General features: G+C 37.9%; 1 protein-coding gene across 5 annotated transcripts in view; it reads left to right on the top strand.

Annotated features, from left to right (window-relative positions):
* The window catches only part of nell2 (neural EGFL like 2), a 185518-nt gene that overhangs the window by 19496 nt on the left and 142733 nt on the right, over positions 1-23289 (top strand). For all 5 annotated transcript variants that reach the window (XM_062982513.1, XM_062982514.1, XM_062982512.1 and 2 more), the window contains exons 3-5: positions 7033-7183; positions 19410-19583; positions 19708-19804. In XM_062982513.1, the coding sequence (XP_062838583.1) occupies positions 7033-7183; positions 19410-19583; positions 19708-19804 (422 nt within the window). The remainder of the gene's footprint in view (positions 1-7032; positions 7184-19409; positions 19584-19707; positions 19805-23289) is intronic.

Raw genomic sequence — 23289 nt, 5'->3', positions numbered from 1 at the left:
TGCCTTTCTTTGAGGCTGAGATAGTGTGAGTTGCCCAAAGTCAGCTAGTGGCTGAGCAAGGATTTAAACCCCAGTCTCCAGAGTTATAGCCGAATACCACTACCCACTGGCTTTTAACTATTGGGCTTAGTTGTAGTTTATGTCTCCTATATGCTTTCATATTCTGATATCCTTTATACTAAACTGAATATATGATCAAAATAGAGCTGGCCTTGCATGGATTCAAAGAAGCATCTGAATATTGCAGGCTGTCTTTGTTATAAAAGAGCTCCATTAGATGGCATTTTCTGTTCTCATCATGATCATTGTCAGAGAAGCTGCATATTGTTTCTTTGGAGAATGTAATTGTGAAGACTCTGAAGTTTCATTGGTTTTCTTTTCTACTTTTCTTAAAAAGTCACTAAAGCTGGAAATGCCATCTATAATGTTGAAAATAGAACAAATATGCATTTTCTTTTTAGAGGTAGTGAAGGACTAAGTCTTCTTTTCTGCTGGCGATTTTGATATTAAAATGAAAGAGCTTTCATTTATTGCTCTGTCATGATTCAGACATTTCTAGTGTGCTTACTGACATTAAGGTTCCTTTATGAAAGTTCCCAAGACAGTAGAATCTAAAAGCATAAGCTGTTCACAAGTGGTTGAAATTAAATTCACGCTGTTCCTCACATCTACACTTAGAATTGAACTATAGCGGAGCCACTTAGAAACTGATTATGAGGATACAGTGTTCCACTGGTTGAGGAAATATTGTTAACCAACTGGACTCTGTATTGGTGTGTGTGTGGGGTGTATTTCTTAGACTGTAGTTCAAAAAATGTTATTAGTAGTAAGTATATTGGAGAAAATCACTTGATTTCAGGACTGTAGTTCTCATGTGACTTTTCTCTCCATGTCCATTAATAAATTGATTTACAATGTTTTCTTGGGTTAGATGGCTGTGTTAGGTGGTACAGGATTGTGTTGATGTATGAAAGCAGTCAATCTGCTTATCAACATCAATTCCTCGGGGTTTGAAACTGTTTCTGAGAAGATTCCTTTTTTATGTACAGTAGTGAAGATTCTTGTATTAATATATGTAGTATGACATGAAGCCATTGTATTTGTTTATATTGGATTGGGATTTGTGAAGATAATTCAATTTAGTAGTTTCTCTTTTTAGTCCTCTTGTAATTTTCTTCTTCAAGGACTGAAGCCTTTAAATCTCTTACTGTGCATCCAGGGAGGTTGGAATGTCCTGCAACTGGTTTTGGGGTATTGACACTTACAGTGTCTGATTTGGGTAAATTTATCCTCTTGCCTAGGGACTGTCCTGTTTGTAGAGGGGCACTGGTGGCTTAGGATTGCATACATCACATTGAAGAAAGTACATGCATATCTGATGTTCTTGGCCCCTGTAATATTGCAACAGGGCCTATGATCAGCAGCAGCAACAACCATTTGGAGCAGTTAGCTTAGGAAGGTCTTCACAGCCCACTGTAGGAAACTGAAACTTATTTGGATGGATACTAAGCGGAGACACAGTGGGCACAGTGACAACATAGCTCTTATATTTTGGAAAAATGTATTGGGTTTTTAGCTACCTCCAATTCTTTGAGACATGCCAGCTGTTTGGAACTGGTGTCCCAAATAGAAGTGTTTGTATTAACTGGACTATATCAAAGTTTTGACCCAGATGCAAATAATATAGCAGTGTGGTGTAGCCATTTGATTGCTGATTTGGGCAATCCAGTTTATTTGAAACATAATTATACATAATTCCACTTCAGTCCTAGGGGTAAGTGAATTTGCTCATTAATAGATAGGAAGGAGAAAGAGCTAAAAATCCATGGCAAATAGAGCAGTTATTTCAGTACCATGGACAGAGCAGAGGAGGCCAGATGGAGAGTGCCTGGCAGATAGCTTTAACGTTCCTAAAATGTCCCTGAAATGCTGTTGCTGGGAAGCATGTGGTTGTAGCCTGGCATTTGGGAAAGATTATCTCACCAATAACTCAATATTATGCTAAATTGGAATGGTGCAATCAGTACTGATATAGGTCTTGACATGTAGTCTGTCTTGGTTCTTTGTGCTTAGATGGCAAAGACAGGACAATGGGGACTGCAAACGTTCTGAAGGGGATTCCATGGTGTTTTGAGGCAGCAAGAAAGTGAGAACCTATAGAGCTCAATGATGGTTAGGATGGGAACTCTAAAATCTAGATTCTGTTTCTTAAATGAAAAAAAAAATCTCTTGCAGTGTTATTTTCCATGACTGGTATTTGGTGTATCCCAGTGAATTGTTCATTATGATACTTGGGACCATTGGACTTCTCTGAAACTCAGTTTGTTATGCAATACCTTCTTTTATTTTATCCTGTTACTTAGCTTCCAAAACTCTGTGGTTTCAACAGGCATTTGGAAGTGACTAACCTGAAATCTTAGACACCACCCCGGCCATCATATGGTCCCTGTGCTGCACTTTATCCACTTCCTTTAATTTTGCCATGTTCAGTTATTGTTACCCTTACAGCTACTCAGCAGGTCTGAAGTGGTGTAATCCTGGCCTATGCTCTTTTTTTTAATCAACCCCTGGTTTTATATTATTTTTACTGTGTGAGTCTTACCCCAGCCCTTACAGCCGTCATGATCGATCTGGAAATGATGCCCATTGGTAGTTGAATCACCCAATGGAGCAGTTTGAAGCTGCTTTTTATATCAAATGAGTACATTGTTTTAATTTTTATTATGTTTTAGTTGTTGTGCTATTATTGGATTGTTGTATGTTGTATGTTGGTATTGAATGTTTACCATGTGTAAACCGCCCTGAGTCCCTATGGGAGATAGCGCGGTATATAAATAAAGTGTTGTTGTTCCATCTCATGGAAGTATTTCCCCTTCTTGATATATTTCAAAATTACGGTAGTTGATAAAAATCTGATTCCTGCCAATTGAAGGTCTCTACGTTCCTGTTTTGGGATTGAAGTTAGCTCTCCATAATATAAATAGCATATGCAAACTCCACAAATTTAGAAATCTCAAAATAATAAACATTTGGATCACAGTATTTCAAAATTCATACTTTCAAAATATTTTGAAAAGGTGCTTTCTCAAAGCATTTTGAAAGCAGGTGCAGTAATTACACTGGCACTAGCAATTTCCTAAACATATTTTCAAAATATTGTGCTAGTAATTGACAGTGGGGTGGTGAAGGATGAGCCATCCAGTTCTCATCTGCCTGCAAGCCATAGTGTGGTAAGGAGAAGCAGAGGATCTTGCCACAATTTCTTGTCACATTGCACTGCACTGGCAAAAAGGGTCTGGGCTTATCACCTTTCAGCATCCCACTTGCAAACACTGCAGAACTTCTTCGCTCGGTATGGCTTCTTGGCTTTTAATGTGGTTTTTAAGGGCATTTGAAATCATGATAATGGTGCTGCAATCATAAATGTGCATACTAAACAATTATAAGGTTGTAAGTCTAACTTACAATAGTGTAACTGCAGCAGGATACCAGTGTCATTGTTTTGCAGGCTTCAGTTACAAGAGTGAAACAATTCTAATTTACACTTAGCTACAGTGCCTTGTTTCAAGAAGTATCTGTAATAAGAAAACCATAGCTGAACTTTCATTTGGCTTTTTAAAATTAAAAAACGGTAAGATGCATATTTATTAAGGGCAAATTAGAGGTTGGCTTTAGCCTCAAAGTTCAGATTCTAGCTTCCTTTGAGCCTAATCCTATGTATGCTACTAGCTGTGCCCAGCCACGCGTTGCTGTGGCAAAGTGGCGGTTGTATTGGTTAAAATTGTTGTGGAATTTTTATTTGATGTTATTTGTATTTTTAATTAATTTTATTGTAACTTATCTTTTTTATTTATTATATTTTATTATTTTGTTGTATTATTTTTAGTTATTTTGTTATTATAGTATTTTATTGTATTATTTTTTAGTGTTTTTATTATTTTTTATTTTATTATTTGTATTTATTTTTTATTCTTTTATTAACACTGTGCTGAGTGGGTTGCTAGATCAAGCGGGCGGAGCTTAGCCTTCTAACTGGCAGCAATTGGATAAAAACAATTATTCCTCTCCCTCTAATTAGGACTTTATTTTTCTTTTCTTTTTGTTGTCGGAACCTAGGGGCAAGGATAGTGGGTTGTGTTGCCAAATGTCTAGGTTCTGGGGCTTGTACTTTTGTTGTTTAGTGGGAGGAACGGACACCATTACTCCTTTATATATATAGATTCAGAAGTAACCTCCTGGGCTCTTGGGCACTAGTTATCTTACAGTTATTATTGTGATATATGGTTTCTTCCTTCCCCAAGCAAGGCTCATCCTTTGGAACAAATCTATTCTGCTCCTTTTCATTAAATAGCTACAGTAGTAGCCCAGATATCAAAATATATCCATCTTAATCACATCTAGACACACAGAATATTTATGTGTATGGGGGAGAGTATTTTACGTACATATTATTACCCTTTTATTATAGGATGTATTTTTCCACATATAAACGTATCAAAAATGGGTTGTGTCTTCAAATTGCAGGTGATTTTTATATGTATGAATAAAGCTTTTTTGTTAGTGGTACTGAAATTAGGGTGTGTCTTACAATTGATGGCATCTTAATTGAAGAAATGTGGTATTTATTTATTCTATTCCACATCTTCTTCAACAGCAAATACTGGGACAGAGGATTTTGATACTAATCTGGGTCACCAACCATGTTAATCCAACCTGCCCAGCCAAAAATCCATCCATACACAATACTCTTGAGACCAAAATTAATCAAATTGTTATTATTACTGCAGACTTTGCAATACAATGCCCTCTTTCTTTTGCAACTTTTCACTAAAATCTTTCTCACAATTTTAGATATCTAAACTTCAAAGCCAAGCATCTCTGGTTAATACTTGGATCAGAGGCTGCCAATGAATACCAGGTGCTGTAGGCTATGCTTCAGAGGAAGGAATTGGCAACACCAGCTCTGAGTATTCCTTGCCTAAGAAAATTATATGAACTTCATGGGGTCACCATAAGTACATAGTTGACTTGCAGGCACAAATGCACTATAGCAAAGAACAACCTCACCCCCTTTGAAGCATAACCATAGTGGTTTTAGTTACATTTACAGTATAATTATGGAGGTCTGGCCTCCCTAAGTAGAACCTACATGGTGTTGTGACCTGTTCTAATGACTAATGCTGTGTTGTTGGTGATGACATATTAGATCAGAGAATGATACCAGTGGCTTGTCAGTTTGTGGTTCTTTTATTAATTAACCAAAACCAAATAACTTGAATTACTTTTGAGAAGCAGTTATATTAAAAGTTATTTGAAAATGTTACTGTAACTCCTTTTTTTTTTTGCTTTGGAAAAATAGCTGTGACTGCTGTGAATAAACTATGATACTCCAATACCAGAAACTAGCCAAGAATCACTAGAGATGTTCCATATTTGAATACTAATAGTTTTGATAAGAATGGGGCAAAAACATACCCTCATTTCAAGTAATCAGTTTCCCTGGCCAGTGTTTCTTCCATAGATAAGACATTCTTTATGGCAGTTTTATTTGTTTGACCAAAACTCTCATCATCACTAGTTAGCATGACCAATGCAGAAACACGTATGATACCAATCACCACACTCCAAAATTCATTTTTTTTCTATAGACATACTTCCTTATTTTTTATATACAGCGTCTCCAGCTTGATCTTTTCTGTGCTCAAGATGATGTATAATAATTCAAAAAATAATAATTGCAATTCAAAAATTGCAATGTCCCACAAATTCCTTAATGTTTTGCTTTCAAATATAAGGCTTTTATTTATTTACCCTATTTATCTGCGGTATTTTATCTGCTGATGACATGTATTATGTATTTTATTTCGGTTTGTTGTAATTAACTGGGCCTGGCCCCATGTTAGCTGCCCTGAGTCCCTTCGGGGAGATGGAGTCGGGGTACAAAAATAAAGTTATTATTATTATTATTATTATTATTATTATTATTATTATTATTATTATTATTATTGCCCACCTTTCTCTACCCTGAAGGGGACTCAAGGTGGCTTATATATGGCAATTATTCAATGCCTTAAAAACACAAACAAACCGTAAACTTAAAATAAATTTAATTAAAATTAATACATATTAAACATATAAAATTGCATTCAATATTAAAATCACACCATCCAGAAATTGCAATTAATGGGTTTTTGGCTACTATTGTGGATGTTATCCACTATTCCTTGTAAATTCGATGTTTTCTGTGGGTCACAATCTAGGTGAAAATCTTTTTTTCCAGATTTTTTCTTTCTTCTTTTGCTATCTTTAGGGAATAAGTTGTTTATATTGTCAGAAAACGTTAGTGCACATCTAAACCATCTTACAGAATACAAATGTGTATTACTCCATTCTGTTAGCATGGCATGGCTGAAACAATGAACACCGAGAAGTAATTGCCTTTGAGCTGCTTCATAATTTATTAAAGACTTCCGTTGAAGAACAAGGCTGTCCACATTTAAGGAACCATTTGCGGCAATGCAGCTAGAAAAGAAAAAGGGTTTAAAGACCTAACTTTAGAGAGTACTGTGTTTAAAATGAAATGCTTAAGTATTCTTAATTGTTATCGAAACTGAACTAAATCCCTTTTTAATGGAAATCTTTAGAATATCCAGAATTGAGCTTCCACTGCTGGAGTAGCAAAATGTATCAGAGATAGGAGGGATCATTTGGGATGCCACCTGGAGTTGGATTTCAGTGACTCCAAAAGGCTGTGGAAATAGTAGATGAGGACAAATTTTCATTAGAAATTTAAAGTATCAGGTAGAACCTACACTATTAAGTGTGAAAACTCAGCAATGTGATTCTGCATGAAATTATTTAACATGACAGATGTGGAAGCCTCTAACAGAGCTTTTAGGATTTTATTGTCATTGGATAGCCATTTGTTTTTAGGGCTAACCTAGTGCAAATATAGCTTCTGTACTCACTCTGTTACTAATATATGAAATACCTCTGCTCAAATTGAAGGGATTTTATTTTTCTTCATTTTAGGTACTTCAAGAAATGTAAAAGCATCTCCAGAGAAAGCAGAACTCTTTTTCCAGAAGCTAAGAAATAAACATGAATTTACAATTTTGGTGTCACTCAAACAAGCTCGCTTAAACTCAGGTGTTATTTTTTCCATTCACCATTTAGATCACAGGTAAGTGTAAGATCTTTTGCATCTTTTGTTTTTTCTATACTGAAATCTGAAGTTTGGTTAAAATGAAACGGAGGGAAAAAAGAATAGTAACTTACACAAAGAAGCAAATTTTGCTGAAGGAGATCTAATTTACTTCCAAGTAAACATATTGATAATAAGTTATAATGTGACATGTATAATATCATTCAAATATTGTACGATTGATGTGACTGTGGCTAATGTAAATGAATAGAAATTTACAAGTTAAAATCAATCAACACAAAGTGGCACAGCTGTCACTATTTAAATGTCTCCCATGGCTAAGGACATAAAAAGACATTCACCATTTGCCTTCTCATATAATTGTGGGTCTCATCCTCATGTAATGCAAATCATTTTAACTTCATTGCCTCATGTACTACTTTGCAACATCTGTTGGCTTATGTGTGTGCTTCCTAACTATTTGGTCTCTTACTCGCAAACAGTAAATATTGCTCAAGGTTATGAAACCGTATCTATGTATAATCATCATCCCCATCATAATAAGAAATAGCACAGCAACTTAGAAGGAATGGCTTTGGGCTTAATGCGCTAAACAGAAAGACCCAAGGGCATTTAAGAGTGATTTATTTTTGATACAAGACAATTGCTACCACAGGTAAAAGGGGAATTCTCAATAGTGCTATACCTCTGCCACAGCTGCTGAGATAGTCAGCATAGCAAAGAATTATCAACAATTATCTGTACAAATACTTTAATTACAACTCAAGCCACAAGACTCCTGCAGCATGACTGGAGAATCAGATGGGATTTCCAGTCACCATGTACCAGCGTCTTGAACACTGAGCCATTATATTGCAGCATCAAAACTTTTTTATCTTTTCTAATCTTGTCTAATGTAGGTTATGTAAAGGTCACCCATTTCCCCCTTTACTACATTACAATAAATGCTTGTTTATGACATGGCTGTTAAAGACAACATGTAGGATTTCACAAGGGATATTGTGATAGTTACGACACTCATTTGAAAGTGAATGTAAGTATTAAAACACCCGAAGTGTACTAGATTTCTTTGTAAATACATGGAGCCAAACTAGCTTAAAAAGCTAGAGGCACAGAGATTTTAAAGAAGATGTCACTAGAAAATTTGTATCAATTTGAAATTGGTGTGATTGGTTGGCATAGAATGGTAATGGAAAATTATGATCAGGGGCAACACGAAATCCCCTTGGCTGTTTTTGGTCCCTCCAGACTCTTTACACAGCCTTTTTATGCCTCCTCCACAAAAAGGTGACCTCTCTTTCCTAGTACCCTCTAGTGACTTGAAACCTTCTGGAAAGGTGTAAAGAAGTGTGTTTTTATTTTGATTTATAGATGTCATGTTTAATTTTGTTTTAAAAGTCATGTTTGGCTATGTTTAAAAGGGTAAGTATTAGTTACCAGTGCGAGGGGGATGGTAACCAGCTCAGCATTCTGAGGCAGGTTACCATAGTAACGAGGGCGGAGCCAACCGCCTTTTGAAGGAAAAGGAGGGAATGTTTTAAAAAACAGTTTAGTCTGTGATTTTTAGTCACAGGGAAGACACTGGTTCCAGGTTAGGGATACCAGGGAAACTCAGATCTCTAGTGGTGTTGAATTAAGCAAGTTAGGAGACTTGTTTGAGTTTATGTGTAGAGTCTGAGTAGTAAGGGGAAGCAATCCCAGTTAGATCCAAAGTGATCAGTTAATATCTTTGCAACCATTATCTAAGTATCTATAAAAAAGTAACTGTAACCACTAAGCTCTGTGCCTGAAATAAACTTGTTTTTGTTCTTTTGTTTTGTCTCTGTCACCTATATTTAAAACTAAGTAACGCTACCATCTAAGTGAATAATAACAGGAAGAAAGAAGAAATAAATTCCCCTCTGCCTGACATCTCCACATATTGGTGGCAGCATTGGGATTTAGAAAAAGGGTTTCCTCTGCCCCACATCTATTTTTTTTTATATTTGTCAGTGAGTCTCCTTGTACTGTTCATCTCAGAAATTTCAGATTTTTAAAACTTTCAGACACTTTTGGTTTTATGTGTTTTTCTGTAGTTTGGCAATCCATGTGTCTCCTCCCACCAGAGGTTCTCAGGGTAGAAAATTGCCCACAGGACCCACTGCAGTTGCCCACTCAAGCATTAAACCTAAGCAAAAACATTCAGACATGTTACTGGTGTTATACATAAATAACACCATGTAACTTGATTTTTGTTCCTGGGTTATAAATGTCATTTCCTAATTGATTCTATCATAAAAACATAGAAAAAGTTTATTAAACTGCAAAAACTTTTTGCGAGACATTCTGCATCACATTCTGGCCAAATTCTGGGAGACTCGCAGATCCGTTTTCGTGCACCTCCCAAAAACAGGCAGGTTGCCGAATAGCCATTTTTGGTCTGTAGCCAAAAGATCTGGAAAGATCCGGCCCATTGGTGGGAATGGGGAACTTACAAGGAAGCAGCCCTCCTGGAACGTTTTTCTTTCTTCCTTTCAAGGGAGTCTGAGTTTGATGAATGGAGTTAGGGAACAGCAGTATGGAAAGAGACATCCATCATTTTAGCAAAGGGATGGATGTTTGATCCTAGCAAGGGGAACATCACTATAGAGGGATATTTGATCCTTCAGTGAAACACCTGGTAAATTTCTTTTCAAAGGGTATAAATCTGTCTGATAAAATGCATATACAAAATGTCCTCTTGCAGAAGTTTGTGAATACAATATACCAAGGCTGCTTGATATCAATAAAAGAGAGTCTTATTGTTATGACAGAGAAACAGATTTTCTTTAGGAGAAATTCTTTTCCTATGAACATATTACGATCACAACCACTTCTAAATGACAGTTTCTGTACTACTTGTGATGTTCTCACAGAAACAGGTTTCTAACTGAGAAAAGAGCATGTTAGATATACATAACAATAAAAATCCCATTAATATATCCAAATCAATGGTTTGTTGCCATTGATTGCTTCTCTATTACAATTAGCTGTGATGAAAATGAACGTATTATCCCTTTCACACAATCTCTTAATCTAGCTTTTATCTTGATGATGATAAGAGGTCATTTATCCTAATACATCTAATGCTTGAAAATGTTTGTTTTAAATAATCAGTGTAAAGATGGGAGTAGCATTTCTCTTCAGATAAATACATTCTGCACAAGACAACTGTGTCAAGTAAGAAGCATGAGCCTTAGGTTTCAGCTGTAAGTCCCCGGCTGCACAATGGGTTAAAGCCTTGTGCCGGCAGGCTGCTGACTTGAAGGTTGGGTTGCTGACCTGAAGGTTGCTGGTTCAAATCCAACCCAGGGAAAGCGTGGATGAGCTCCCTCTGTCAGCTCCAGCTCCATATGGGGACATGAGAGAAGCCTCCCACAAAGATGGTAAAACATCAAACATCCGGGGGTTCCCTGGGCAACATCCTTGCAGATGGCCAATTCTCTCACACCAGAAGCGACTTGCAGTTTCTCAAGTCGCTCCTGACACACACACAAAAAAACCCCTGAAGACAAAGAGACTCCATCCTGTGGTTCTTAGACAAGAACAAGGCTTAGCAACTGGTAAATCTGGTAGTTAAAACCAAGGGAATAAGGAGAGGTGGGCTTAGATTTTAATACAGACACACGAGGCAGACAGTGGATAAAGCAGCAGAATGATTGTTGGTTGGATGACAAATGACAACTGTAACTTACACCACGTTAAACAGCACTACTTCCAACAGAGTAGTCCTAGGATAATACAGAGGACCTCTGATCCATGAAAGTAAACAAAACTCATTCTCTGTGAGGTTGCTGTGATTTTGTCTAGAAAGAATGGGACATTTAAAGATGCCTACTGCTGGCTCTAGTAAAAGAAGCTACAGAATAATCGTTCACTGGGAAATGAATGATAGTTGTAGACCTCCCAGACTTTTAAGTATGCCATGTCCAATGGCAGCAAGACCATCAGAAAAGTCAGATGGTTCAGTATGGTAGTTCTGTCTCATGAATTTAAATATGATTACTATAATAACTGTGGTTGTAATTATTTCCAGAGTAGGGAAACGGTTTCTAGTGCCTTGCCACCAGTGCTGAATTGCTACTGGCATGGAAACACCAAGTATGTGTGTATGGACAGTGTGTATAGATGGCGTGTGTAGACAGGGTGGGCATGATTTTTCCTGTCAATCATTTTTTCTTTTTCTTGTACTCTGTTATCAGGCTTTAGCCAGGTTTCAGTGAAAGAGCAAGGCATAAAAGAAGCAGGAGTGTTATCTCTATTGGCTCCTGAAAAACAGTATGTGTAGTTGCAGAATATTGAAGTGAAAGGCAGAGGGTGGAGTAAAAGTAGGAATATACTGTACAATGTATTAAAGACCTGTGAAACAGTGAGGATGGATCTATTCTTGGATAATTTCATATTTATGATGACTTTTTCTTGTTTTGTATTTTGGGTGAAATGCATGTGCCATGTACTGTATAAGGAAATATCAAGGGCAGAGTGCTAGAATGGCTTTGGGCAGAGGAAGGAATGGATTCAGGCAGACTAGCAGGAGAGGTAAGCAGATATTGGTCTCCTTACTTTATAGACCCCTGGATGCCATGCCAATAAATGGAAAGAGCATAGCAATTTACGCTTTGATCCTGAGCTGTCTTGCATTAGAGAGGCTACCAAGAATGTGTTCTTCAGGATACAATTTTTCAGATTCTTCCATCAATCTGAGTTTGTTAGGAAGGGCTTCTGGCTATGTAATACATATTCCTAGTTCTAAAACTTCTATGTTGGATGGGGCATTTCTAAACAGAAAGATCAGGTAGAGAGGAATCTATACTATCCAACATCCTTGCATAACGATTTAGATTAAAGCCAACTGTGTTTTTGTTTAGAATTAAATAGGGAATGTCCTTAAATTGGCACTGCAAGGATGTAATTTTGGCCTCTTATGTAGTATGTAGTTTTGGCTTTACCTTTTTACCACTTTTTCTAAAGGCAAAAAAGTGAACCTCATACTTTTCCTAGAAGTCACCAGTATTGCCAATTTACCTTTTAAATAGAAAAGTGCAGTATATAACATTGAAAATTTCTGATTTTTGATCATTTCTATGCACTGATTGACTCCCAGACCTACTGCAGTTGCCTACTCCTGCTTTGGGCTCATTTTAGTCTGCATGCCTAGATTTGTGACTGAAACAATATCGATTACTGAATAAGTGGTCTACACCAGGAACTAGGCAAGGGAGTATACTGGTTCTTCTGTAGCTCTCAGCATTATTCAGTAAGTGAACATTTTATAGTAGTTTTAGTCCTTCTTCAAAGCCAGGTTCAGAAGTTGATATTAGGGAACTCTAATTCAACAACTTGATCATTCATGTACAGCATCCATCAGGATTCACAGAGATTCTTTGGTTATTTTAAGTGTATGTATTGCTGTTGCTATTTGGATGACATTTTATTGAGCTCTTAAAGGATGAGCTTTTCATTAGTTTCATCCATTGCTAGAAAAGCTGTGGATGAGAATTAGTGTCTGGGGGCTGTATTGGGCTGAGTGAACGCTAATGAATTAACATTGAATCTATGCAAGAGAGCCTTTCTCCAGGTTTGGAGTGAATGGCTCAGCTCCTGGGGACTCGCTCCTGGCAGAACTGAGTCCCTGACTCCGCAAAGCCAGCAAGCAACACCTGCTGCTCAGAGGCTGGAGCATAAAAAGGACAACGGCTGCAGGGCCTCAGGCAACAGCAAAAAGTGAAGGTACCATCCCCAGGGGCTTTGAGGGAAGGGGTAGTGTTTGTTTCCCTTGCTGCCCCTGGCTCAGCTCCTGGGGACTCACTCTGGCCGCTTAGTTCTGCCAGACTCCATCTTGACCAGCCTCCGTCTCAGAGCCATGTACTTATACAGTACATGGCTCTGAGTCCCCTTCGGGGTTGCAAAGAGCGGGGTATAAATATAGTAAATAAATAACTAAAAATTAGTGTATTGGCTGCAGTGTGTGTAGGAGTGTCACGCCCAATCCAAGGAGCAGCAGGAACCCAGGACAGCGTGTGTGCGGGGTCCTTCTTCTGAGCCCTGCAGGTTTTAAGGCATCCCTACCCCTTTCCCTGGTTTCAGTACAATTTGCTGTGTTTCTTCACTTGCACCTTCCTGCTCAAGTCAACTCAGTGTCTCTTTTGTCCTTGTACCATAACATAATTTGAATTCATGCTTGCTGTAAGATTGCTAGACTGAAAACATTAGAAGACTCCTTTCCATTCAATAGCTAAGTAGAAGAGAGAATGTCTGCAGGGGTTACTTGCTTCCTAATTGGGTGACAAAAACATCTAATGAAATGTCATCTTCTACACAACCATTAAAGGTACAGAACTCTTCACCAATCCTACCTGGTAATAGTTCCGGATGCTGCTAGACTGAGCTATTGCAGCACATGCCTTGGCTATACCTTGTGTGCATTATAGTAATGCAATCTAGATAGTGATATCTTTCAAGATCTTGCCTGAGAATGCAGCAGTAGGAATCAGGATCCTGATAACTCTGAACTGAGATGACTGCAGACTCAATTTGTTTAAAACACAAAATTCAAATGGTTGTTGATAAACTTTTTTATAGCCCTAAGTGCTATAAATCTGTGGTATCTCAGAGTCTGTTCCCATATTATCTTGTCTATGCCCCAAGATCTTATGGAAAGGACCCTCTTTGTGTACCAATAGTAGTCCAAATTACCAATTAACAGAATTAAATCAGAAACACATTGCTTGGTTGGAATACAGACACCTTATGTGTAGGTATCAATGTAGTTTACTGTTGATGTACCCATCCCTCTGATTCCTGTCTGTTATAGCAAATTGTACTGAAATATTTATTTATTTACAGTATTTTTTTCCGCCCTTCTCACCCTGAAGGGGACTCAGGGCGGATCACATTATGTACATATAGGGCAAACATTCAATGCCCATAAACACATTGAGACAGAGACAACAGACAGACAGACGCAGAGGCAATTTAACCTTCTCCTGAGGGGATGTTCGATTCTGGCCACAGGGGAGAGCAGCTGCTTCATCATCCACTCTGATAGCACTTCCTCACTTCCTCATTCCAACGTTGTAAATTAGTTAAACTTGCCTCCCCACTTTTTTTTAATAAGTGGTACCTTATTTCCTACTTGATAGATGCAACTATCTTTTGGGTTGCTAGGTCAGCAACGAGCAGGGGCTATATTTTATTTTTAATTGACGGGTGCTCACCCCGCCACGGGCTGGCCTCGAAGTCATGACCTCATGGTCAGAGCGATTTATTGCAACAGCTGTTTACCAGCCTGCGCCACAGCCCGGCCCCTGAGGTAGCTTTACATTTGTACTTGTTTTCCATCAGGGAATCAACTGTGCTCATTAGACTGATTCACATGTTGTTCAGTGTCAACATGGAAACAGAACCCAAGTGCATTGTTAAGCTAGAATTTTGTTTGCCTCTTGGGATCTCATCAACATGTAATTATTCAGTGTCCTCAGTCCCCTCCAGGTGGCCCATCAAAACAAGTTGGCAAAGTAGTATGGTCTGGGATCTGAATACATGAAAGAGTGCCTCTCTGTATATATGACTGACCAAGGACGGAGGTCGGTGGAGGAGGTCTGGTGTATTCCATTAAGGGGGATACACATGTCATAATGTTTTTATAGTGTGATCATAAACCATTTTTGACTTATTGATATGCAGTAGTATAAGGAGGATATAAGAGAAAACCTCATCAGCTGTGTTCCCTGAAATGCCTCTTTCCCTGGAGTCATGATTTCAATACCAATCTAAATCATGGATTTTAACTAAATCTGTAAGTGACTGTAAACTGTTTTAATTAGTGTTAAGTTGGTTATTATGTCTTTAAATTATTTAAACCTCGTTGGTTTTGTTTTAATGTTTTACATTGGTCTAAATTTTTCATATACTCTCTAGATTTTTGGGATACAGGGCAGGATATCAAATAACCAAACAGAAATAATTATGATTGATTTGTAGAAAATGTAATGTAAAAAATCAGGTTCATGTATTGCAAGGTTTCCTTAATTCTATATCAGTGTGGCAAGACTCGGGGCAATTAAGAAGGATATGGCCCCATCACAACTTGTGCCAGCAATTGTCACAAAAGTTAAATATAAGAAACTTGTATGAATTATTAAACTACACCAATGTCGATGTTCACTGAATTTTCAGGGAAAAATATCTGAAAGCCAACAAATGTAGTCTAAGTTTTTTGCTCCGAGCACATATAAGTTCCATTTACCAAATATTGTGAAATAAATACATTTTTCCAAAATTTTGAGTGAAGAGTGCTACTTTAGGACATATACAAATCCATCTAGAACTAAATCAGATTTTTATTTCCAACTAGAATAAAATAATTTAATCAGTTGCTAAATAAAAAAACACATATATAAAGCCTACGGATTCATTGAGTCTAGTGTAGTTGAGACTAGCAGTTGGATTACACTCCCAATGTCCTAATTCAAAACAACGGGGTTTTATTCCATGAGAAGTGTGAATTGGCCTACCTAGGCATCATTGGTTGTAACACTGATACTGCTTTCTGAAAAGCCAGTGCCAAAATTTTATAAAACGATGCTTTAAATAACAGAGAAAAAGTGTAGTATAAATGGAGCTCCACCAGAATCATCTGATAGGTGGCGTGGGGTTTTGTGGCTCAACTGGGGCCAAAGCATCCTACAATGCTGAAAATGAATGTGATGAGACCCCTAGAGTTTTACATCTGATGAAGTAAATTCAAGTTTGTTTTAGAATAAACATAGTAGGGTGGAAGCTAATGTTCTGCAAATGGAGGTCCAGCTGTGCAGTGGGATTTCCCCCTCTGGAAAAATCTGCTTTTCAAGGGCTTCAACCTTTTGGAGTGGATATTTTTGGTATGCGGTGGAGAGAAAGCTATAGAGGGTTCCACTGATACAAGCAGAAAAATATCATTGGACTTTAATCTTCAAGCTGCCAGAAGAGTCTTAGCCACTTTGAGTCTCTTTTAAGAGGGAATAGCAGGATATGGCAATGATGATAACATGTTTTGTAAAGTTCATCTACCTGTAGAAAATGTATTTGGTTGCACATGTTGAGATTGCATGAACCGGAGCTATGAGCTATGGTTTAATAAGAAACCTGCTTGTGTTATTTCCATTTTATCCTGAAGTTTTGTGTACAAGAAACTTAAGCTCCTGTGTTATTAATGAGAAAAATAAGGAAGCCATTTGCAGTGCTGAACATGGTCCTCTGCTTCTCCCCCATCCTTCATCCCACTCTTCTACGACTTGTGTTTGTTCTGCCAATCAACCCCCCACCAATTATCTCTGTTGAGCTCCTTATCTCCATCCTTAATCCACCTACACAGTTCAGTCATAGCTTGTACACAACCATATTGCAGTCACTTTTTGTTTTTGCTGCATCTGAGATCAGAAAATGTCCCAATGACAACCATTTCTTTGTGTTTGTTATATTGTGCTTATCTTGTGCCTAATGAAAACCTCTTCTCTCATGGCTAATTGTAATATCTCTGCAGGGTGTTGTCACCCAGTTTGAAAGTAAATAATGAATAATACACTAATTTCATATCCAATTTTAAAATGCTCAACATTTAAAAATATTATCAGTCTTGACTTCATGAATAGTGGAAGGTTTTTGCTTCAAATATGCTTACTCTGCATTCTGTTGAACCACTTTGCAAACTTGGAATCACTTCAAGCATTTGCTATAAAGCAGGCCATTTAAAATGATTAAAATCCTGCCATATTTGACTGTTTTCTTCTCAGGGCTAAGCTTCACTTAATGTTGAATGTCTTAGCAATGTAAAACATGAATTTTGGAAACAGAATATAATTTATTCTAGGTAATAAAAGATCAAATGGGAGAAAAAGCCTTTTGTACTAATGAATTATATTTACTGCCCACAAAGTGCATCAAGTTTTAGATTTTAACAGGACTTTGCCAATGAAACAAAAAAAGTCAATATAATTTTGTTAGCTGTGAGTATTTTGCTTTAGAAAGGATGTCACTAGCTCTCACAGTTGTCACATATATGTGAAAAGGCCATTCATAATGGATCGCATGGTTTCATTCATAGATATTAATTATTTCTTTTCATGTTTTTTCTTACTTGCACATCAGAGGTTTGAATAAGACTATGTGGAAGAAGTAAAATAGTTATGCCAGCTGCAGTGTTGCCATATGCTAGGGTTGTGAAAAGTGATATCATTTCTAGCCTATCAATAAAAAGCATCTATCACAAGATATAGAAGCACATGGCACTTATTGTTATGTAATGATGCAATTTCTGACAATGTCATGAAAAGTACATCATGTTTTATCCCAGCCTTGATCTTATTTCATCCCAGATTTTAAAAGGTTTGAAGCAGGATGCAGCCCATGTTTGCCTGAATATGTTCTGGAACAGTTTGTATAGTCAGAGTACCTGTTTGAATACCCACCAGTCAAACAGATATTTCTATTTACGTTCAAGCTAAAGCAGTGGTTCCCAACCTTTTTTTGACTAGGGACCACTTTGACCAGGGATTACTTTGACCAGAAATCACTTTAGCCAGGGACCACTAACCAACATTAGTACCAAAAGGGTTATGAATCAGATTTTGATCAACTTTAGATCTGGTTTGGCTATTTGGGGTACTGATTCAGAAAATTGCATTGGATAGATCACATCAGGGAGAAGAAGAAGCAGTCAGGAGGCTTGTTGCCGTGCCTTTCGTGGGTAGTCAGTCTCTCCCCTCCCAACATCCCCATTGCCTTGGCACTGTAAGAGAGTTTCAAAAGACCAGATGCTCTTGTTGCAATGGTGTAGTAATGGTGAGGCCGTGGACCATATTTTAGTTCTTGGGGAATACTGGTGGTCCATGGACCACAGGTTGGGAACCACTGAACTAAAGTGAGAAGGATATTTCACAGTAGCACACAATATATCAAGGGTAGAGATTGACAACAAACAGACTGATGGGCCTGGGGGCGGGATAGCACTACAGGTGAACAACTTCCTAGAGTTAGGGAACCATAGTGCCCTTCACCAAGAGGTTGGGGATGCACTGGTGTTGTGTTTACTATTATCATTGAATTTCAGTGGAAATGCTCCTGTTTCTTACTATGAAATATGGTAGCATCTGCAGTTACACTCTATGAGATAAAAGGATACCAGAGCACCAATGGTGGCTGGTATTTTTCTAGTGATGAATCCATTAGGTGCTTATTCTAAAATTTAAAGGAGCTATCCAAGGTGCTGAACTCTATTTCCAAAGCAGCTTGGTACCTTGATTTGCTCCTGATTCAGATGTAAATCGGCAGCTGTCACTGCTTTCTGATCATCAAGGAAAAGCATCCCCTTTCAGAAGAGAAGGGGAAATGGTGGTATTTTTACAATTTTGCTACCCAAGCTTGGTCTTAGGAAAATGTTTCGAGAACTGAATTTTTTTTTAGCATCAGTTCTCTTTCATTGCATAAGCCAGTGGTTCTCAACCCAGGGTCCCCAGATGCTTTTGGCTTACAACTCCCAGAAATCCCAGCCAGTTTACCAGCTGTTAGGATTTCTGGGAGTTGAAGGCCAAAAACATGTGGGGGCTCTTGTTGAGAACCACTGGCATAAACTAATATAATATAAAATGTAAGGTGAAATGGAACCTTGTAAGGAGCCTTTAGAATGCTAATACACATTTATAGCATATCCCAACAGATTGATATGGCAATGAGAATGTTAGATAAGAAGGGCTGAATCTTGTCTAGACTATAATTACAAAACAGAAGGTCTCAGTCATCATTTAAATTACCTATTTTCCCAACTGTTTTTATTTTACCTGTGTTTATGTAAATTTTATTTATTTCTTACACCAGTAAAATATTTAAAATAGTATTTGCAACAAAAGCTGGCTACTAGCTATGCTCACATACTCTGTGTCCTGCAGAAATCGTCTTGTATTGAGTTGTCCATGACACTGTAGTGTCTCTTAACAAGGTCTGATTCATAAGTATCCTATTAATTTGATTTAGAAGTGTTTCTGAACATCCAATAAATCAGGGATCAGAATCACACAGCTCTCCAATTGTTATTGGATCACATTCCCATCAGCCCTAACTAGCTTTAGCAAGAATGAGATTGTGTGCTAAACTTTCTGTCAGTTCTGTTTTTAAACAAGCATGGAGTGTGTGGGTTGTTTTTTTTAGTGTTAATATTGCCTCATAACATGCTGTTCCACTTCTGATGCAGGTACTTGGAACTAGAAAGCAGCGGCCATAGAAATGAAATTAGATTGCACTATCGTTCAGGAACTCATCGCTCACATACTGAAGTGTTTCCTTACATCTTGGCAGATGACAAGTGGCACAGGCTGTCTTTAGCAATCAGTGCGTCACACTTGATTTTGCATGTAGACTGCAATAAGTAAGTAAGAGTTTAATTTCGTATTGCTGTTGAAGCTGTATCATTCTAGATTGTCAATGAGTGGAATTAAAGTGACTTCTATTTTACCTTGAATTTTTGTTCCTTTTTTCTTTATTAAAAACAGAATTTATGAAAGAGTGGTGGAAAAGCCCTATATGGATTTACCTGTTGGCACTGCGTTTTGGTTAGGACAAAGAAATAGTGCTCATGGCTATTTTAAGGTATGTTTTTCCCCCCGCCCTGCCCCAAGTAAAAATCAAAGAAAAGCATGGATTTGTAGTTAATATAGTTAGAAATAACCTTTTACCCAAAGCAATACTGATTTTGTAGAAGACACTTCAAATCACTGAATGTCCGGTATTCTTGGGTCTGGTGATAATATGGTACTATATCCCCCCCCCCCCCCTGTTTGCTAACACTTATATTATCTTATACCAATCCAAAGGGCATGTCTTGCACCACTTAGACATTATCTTTATAATTCAATCTTTTTCTTGAACAAAGTGGCACTTTTTATTACTAGGCTTTTTGCACTGGTAATGTATGCATTTATTTTACTTTCTGGAAGTGTAATATCATGACTATGAACATAAGTGTTCTTATCTTATAAATGCAAGTGATTTATTTGATCAGAAAAGCATTACTTTGGGTTTGTAATAGTGTACATACAGTGTTGGTTGGTTTTAGAATCTATATAGTACTCTAAATGTTAACTATTCATTAAAAGGCTCTGGCTGAATAGGATTTGATGTAGTATTTTGTTCATGATAAAGTGAACAAGAACAAATGAGTGAAAAGAAAGTAAGTTAAAGGCAAAGCAATTTGGAAGCTCTTTTGGAGAAGAAGAAAAGTCTATCCTATACTTCTGTAGATGGGAACATTTTTCTGTATCACATAGAGAATTCGTGTCATACGGTTGAGAGGTGATGGGACTGATTGGCACAGAAAGGACTTTTGGTTGCATCTGAAATTGTTAAGCATACAGTTCTCTGTGTGAGGAAGTGCCATTTGGTGATTTAGGGCTACTTTGAGACATATTCATAGTCTTTTGGGGGAAGACTTATTGTAAAGCCAAATAGCCATGTATTTGTGAAGGATAGACAGACTGAAGCTGAATTCAGACACAATAGACAAGATGCTGAGGGTAGTGCCGTTTGTCTCTAATTGTCTCTAACTCTAAATTTCATGCAACCTTTTTGATGGTATGAAATTTGCATTGTAAAAGCAGTTGCAAACCTGGAATCCTGACCTGAACATGATTGTAGCCAGCTTTATTCACAGGTTCTACTGCGTTTTAGGAAATTTTATAATTTTTACAATTTTATTAGCTGGGATATTATGTGCATTGTTGTGTATATATCACTGTGTATATACTTGTGTATTGTTGTGTATATGTGGCACTTGGAGTGCTTCTGTGAGCCGGCCTGAGTCCGTTTGAGGAGATAGTGGCAGGGTATAAATAAAGGTCATTATTATTATTATTATTATTATTATTTTATTATGACACAGCAAACAAGATAGATATGCTGGATTTCATATCACAAAATCACAAGTCGAACACTTCCCAAGATTCTAGGACTGTGTGATGTATTTTCGGATGATGCGCGCAGATCCCAGCAGGGTGGCCTTTTGCAGTTGGCAGATCGTAATTTTGTCAATGTCTATTGTTTCCAAATGCCGGCTGAGATGTTTTGGCATGGCACCCAGTGTGCCCATCACCACCGGGACCACCTGCACTGGTTTCTGCCAGAGTCTTTGAAGTTCAATCTTGAGGTCCTGATAGCGGCTGAGTTTTTCTTGTTGTTTTTCATCAATGCGACTGTCACCTGGGATGGCAACATCAATGATCCAAACCTTTTTCTTTTCCACAACTGTGATGTCTGGTGTGTTGTGTTCCAGAACTTTGTCAATCTGGATTCGCAAGTCCCACAGTATCTTTGCGTGCTCATTTTCCAATACTTTTGCAGGTTTGTGATCCCACCAGTTCTTTGCTGCTGGGATGTGGTACTTGAGGCATAAGTTCCAATGAATCATTTGGGCCACATAGTTGTGCCTCTGTAGTCTGTCAGTGCGATTTTCTTACAGCAGCTGAGGATATGATCAATGGTTTCGTCAGTTTCCTTGCACAGTTTGCATTTTGGGTCATCAGTTGATTTTTCGATCTTGGCCTTAATTGCATTTGTTCTGATGGCTTGCTCCTGGGCTGCAAGGATCAGGCCTTCTGTCTCCTTCTTCAGGGTCCCATTCGTGAGCCATAGCTAGGTCTTCTCCTTATCAACTCTTCCTTCAATTTTGTCAAGGAACTTTCCATGCAATGTTTTGTTGTGCCAGCTGTCAGCTCTAGTTTGTAGTGTGGCTTTCTTGTACTGGTTTTTTGTCTGCTGTGCTTTGAGGAGTTTCTGATTTTTGACTTCAATCAAAGCAGGTTCTTCACTTTGCTTTACATATTCTGCCAGGGCTTGTTCTTCTTCTTTGACTGCTTGTTTTACTTGTAAGAGTCCTCTGCCCCCTGATCTTCTAGGCCAGGGGTCCCCAAACTTTTTAAACAGGGGGCCAGTTCATGATCCTTCGGACCGTTGGAGGGCCGGACTATAGTTGGCCACTGAGCAATAACAACAACAACAACAACAACAACAACAAAGAGGGTTGGAAGAGACCCCTTGGGTCATTGAGTCCAATCCCCTTCTGCCTTTGTGTACCGAAAGCACAAGCAAAGCACCTCTGACAGATGGCCACCCAGCCTCAATGTTAATAATAATAATAATAATAATAATAATAATAATAATAATAATAATAAGTGTTGGAAGAGAAGAAGAGACCCCTTGGGTTATTTAGCCCAACCCCCTTCTTCCCTTGTGCTGTGGGGGCCGGATAAATGGCTTTGATGGGCCGCATCTGGCCCCCGGGCCTTAGTTTGGGGACCCCTGTTCTAGGCAGATATAGCCGGTCAACATCACTGCGAGGGTGCAGTAAATGATGAATGGTTGTTGTTATTATTATTATTATTATTATTATTATTATTATTATTATTATTATTATTATTATTATTGTATACCTGGAATAGTTTTGAGATTGTGGCAGTAGCCATGAGCTCATTTTATCAGGTACAGCTGACATTCCTGCTGTGCACATCCTGGGGACAAGGATACTACCATTCTACCATGATCACCCATTTCTATTTGAACTCCAGAACTGCATATCAGAATGCAGCCAATGTAGGGCTGCCTTTGTAAATGATTCAGAGACCTTAAGTGCTGCAGAATGCTACAGCCTGCCTCCTAAAAGGTATTGGAAAGTGAGAGCACATCTAAACATTTCTTTGATGATTGTACTTAGCTTCCAGCCTAATTCAACATTATGGTCCTGACCTTTAAATCCCTTTGTGGCTTGATACTTTTATTGTTCAGACGAGTAATTCTAAATTGTGTATTAGCCAGAAAACATGCACACACACTTTGTTTCTGAAAAAAAAACCCATAGTAAGCAAAAATTGATCATTTCCACTTGGCATATATGCATCTTAAGCATCACTTCTGCTACAATAATCACTGTAAATGTCATTCTTCTCTAATCATTTAGAGTGTATTAAAAGTCACCATAATTTTGTGAATTGCTTGCCAATATAGGTATCCTAATATGCCTGTGTTTTTCAGAGTTGGTGAGTTGTTCTGCTTTCAGGTGTAGTAGTAATAGAGTGAATGGGAAA

The sequence above is a fragment of the Anolis carolinensis genome, chromosome 5 (genome assembly GCF_035594765.1).
Source record: "Anolis carolinensis isolate JA03-04 chromosome 5, rAnoCar3.1.pri, whole genome shotgun sequence".
In the NCBI taxonomy this organism is placed as follows: Eukaryota; Metazoa; Chordata; class Lepidosauria; order Squamata; family Dactyloidae; genus Anolis; species Anolis carolinensis.
This window is presented reverse-complemented; position numbering and strand designations above follow the sequence as displayed.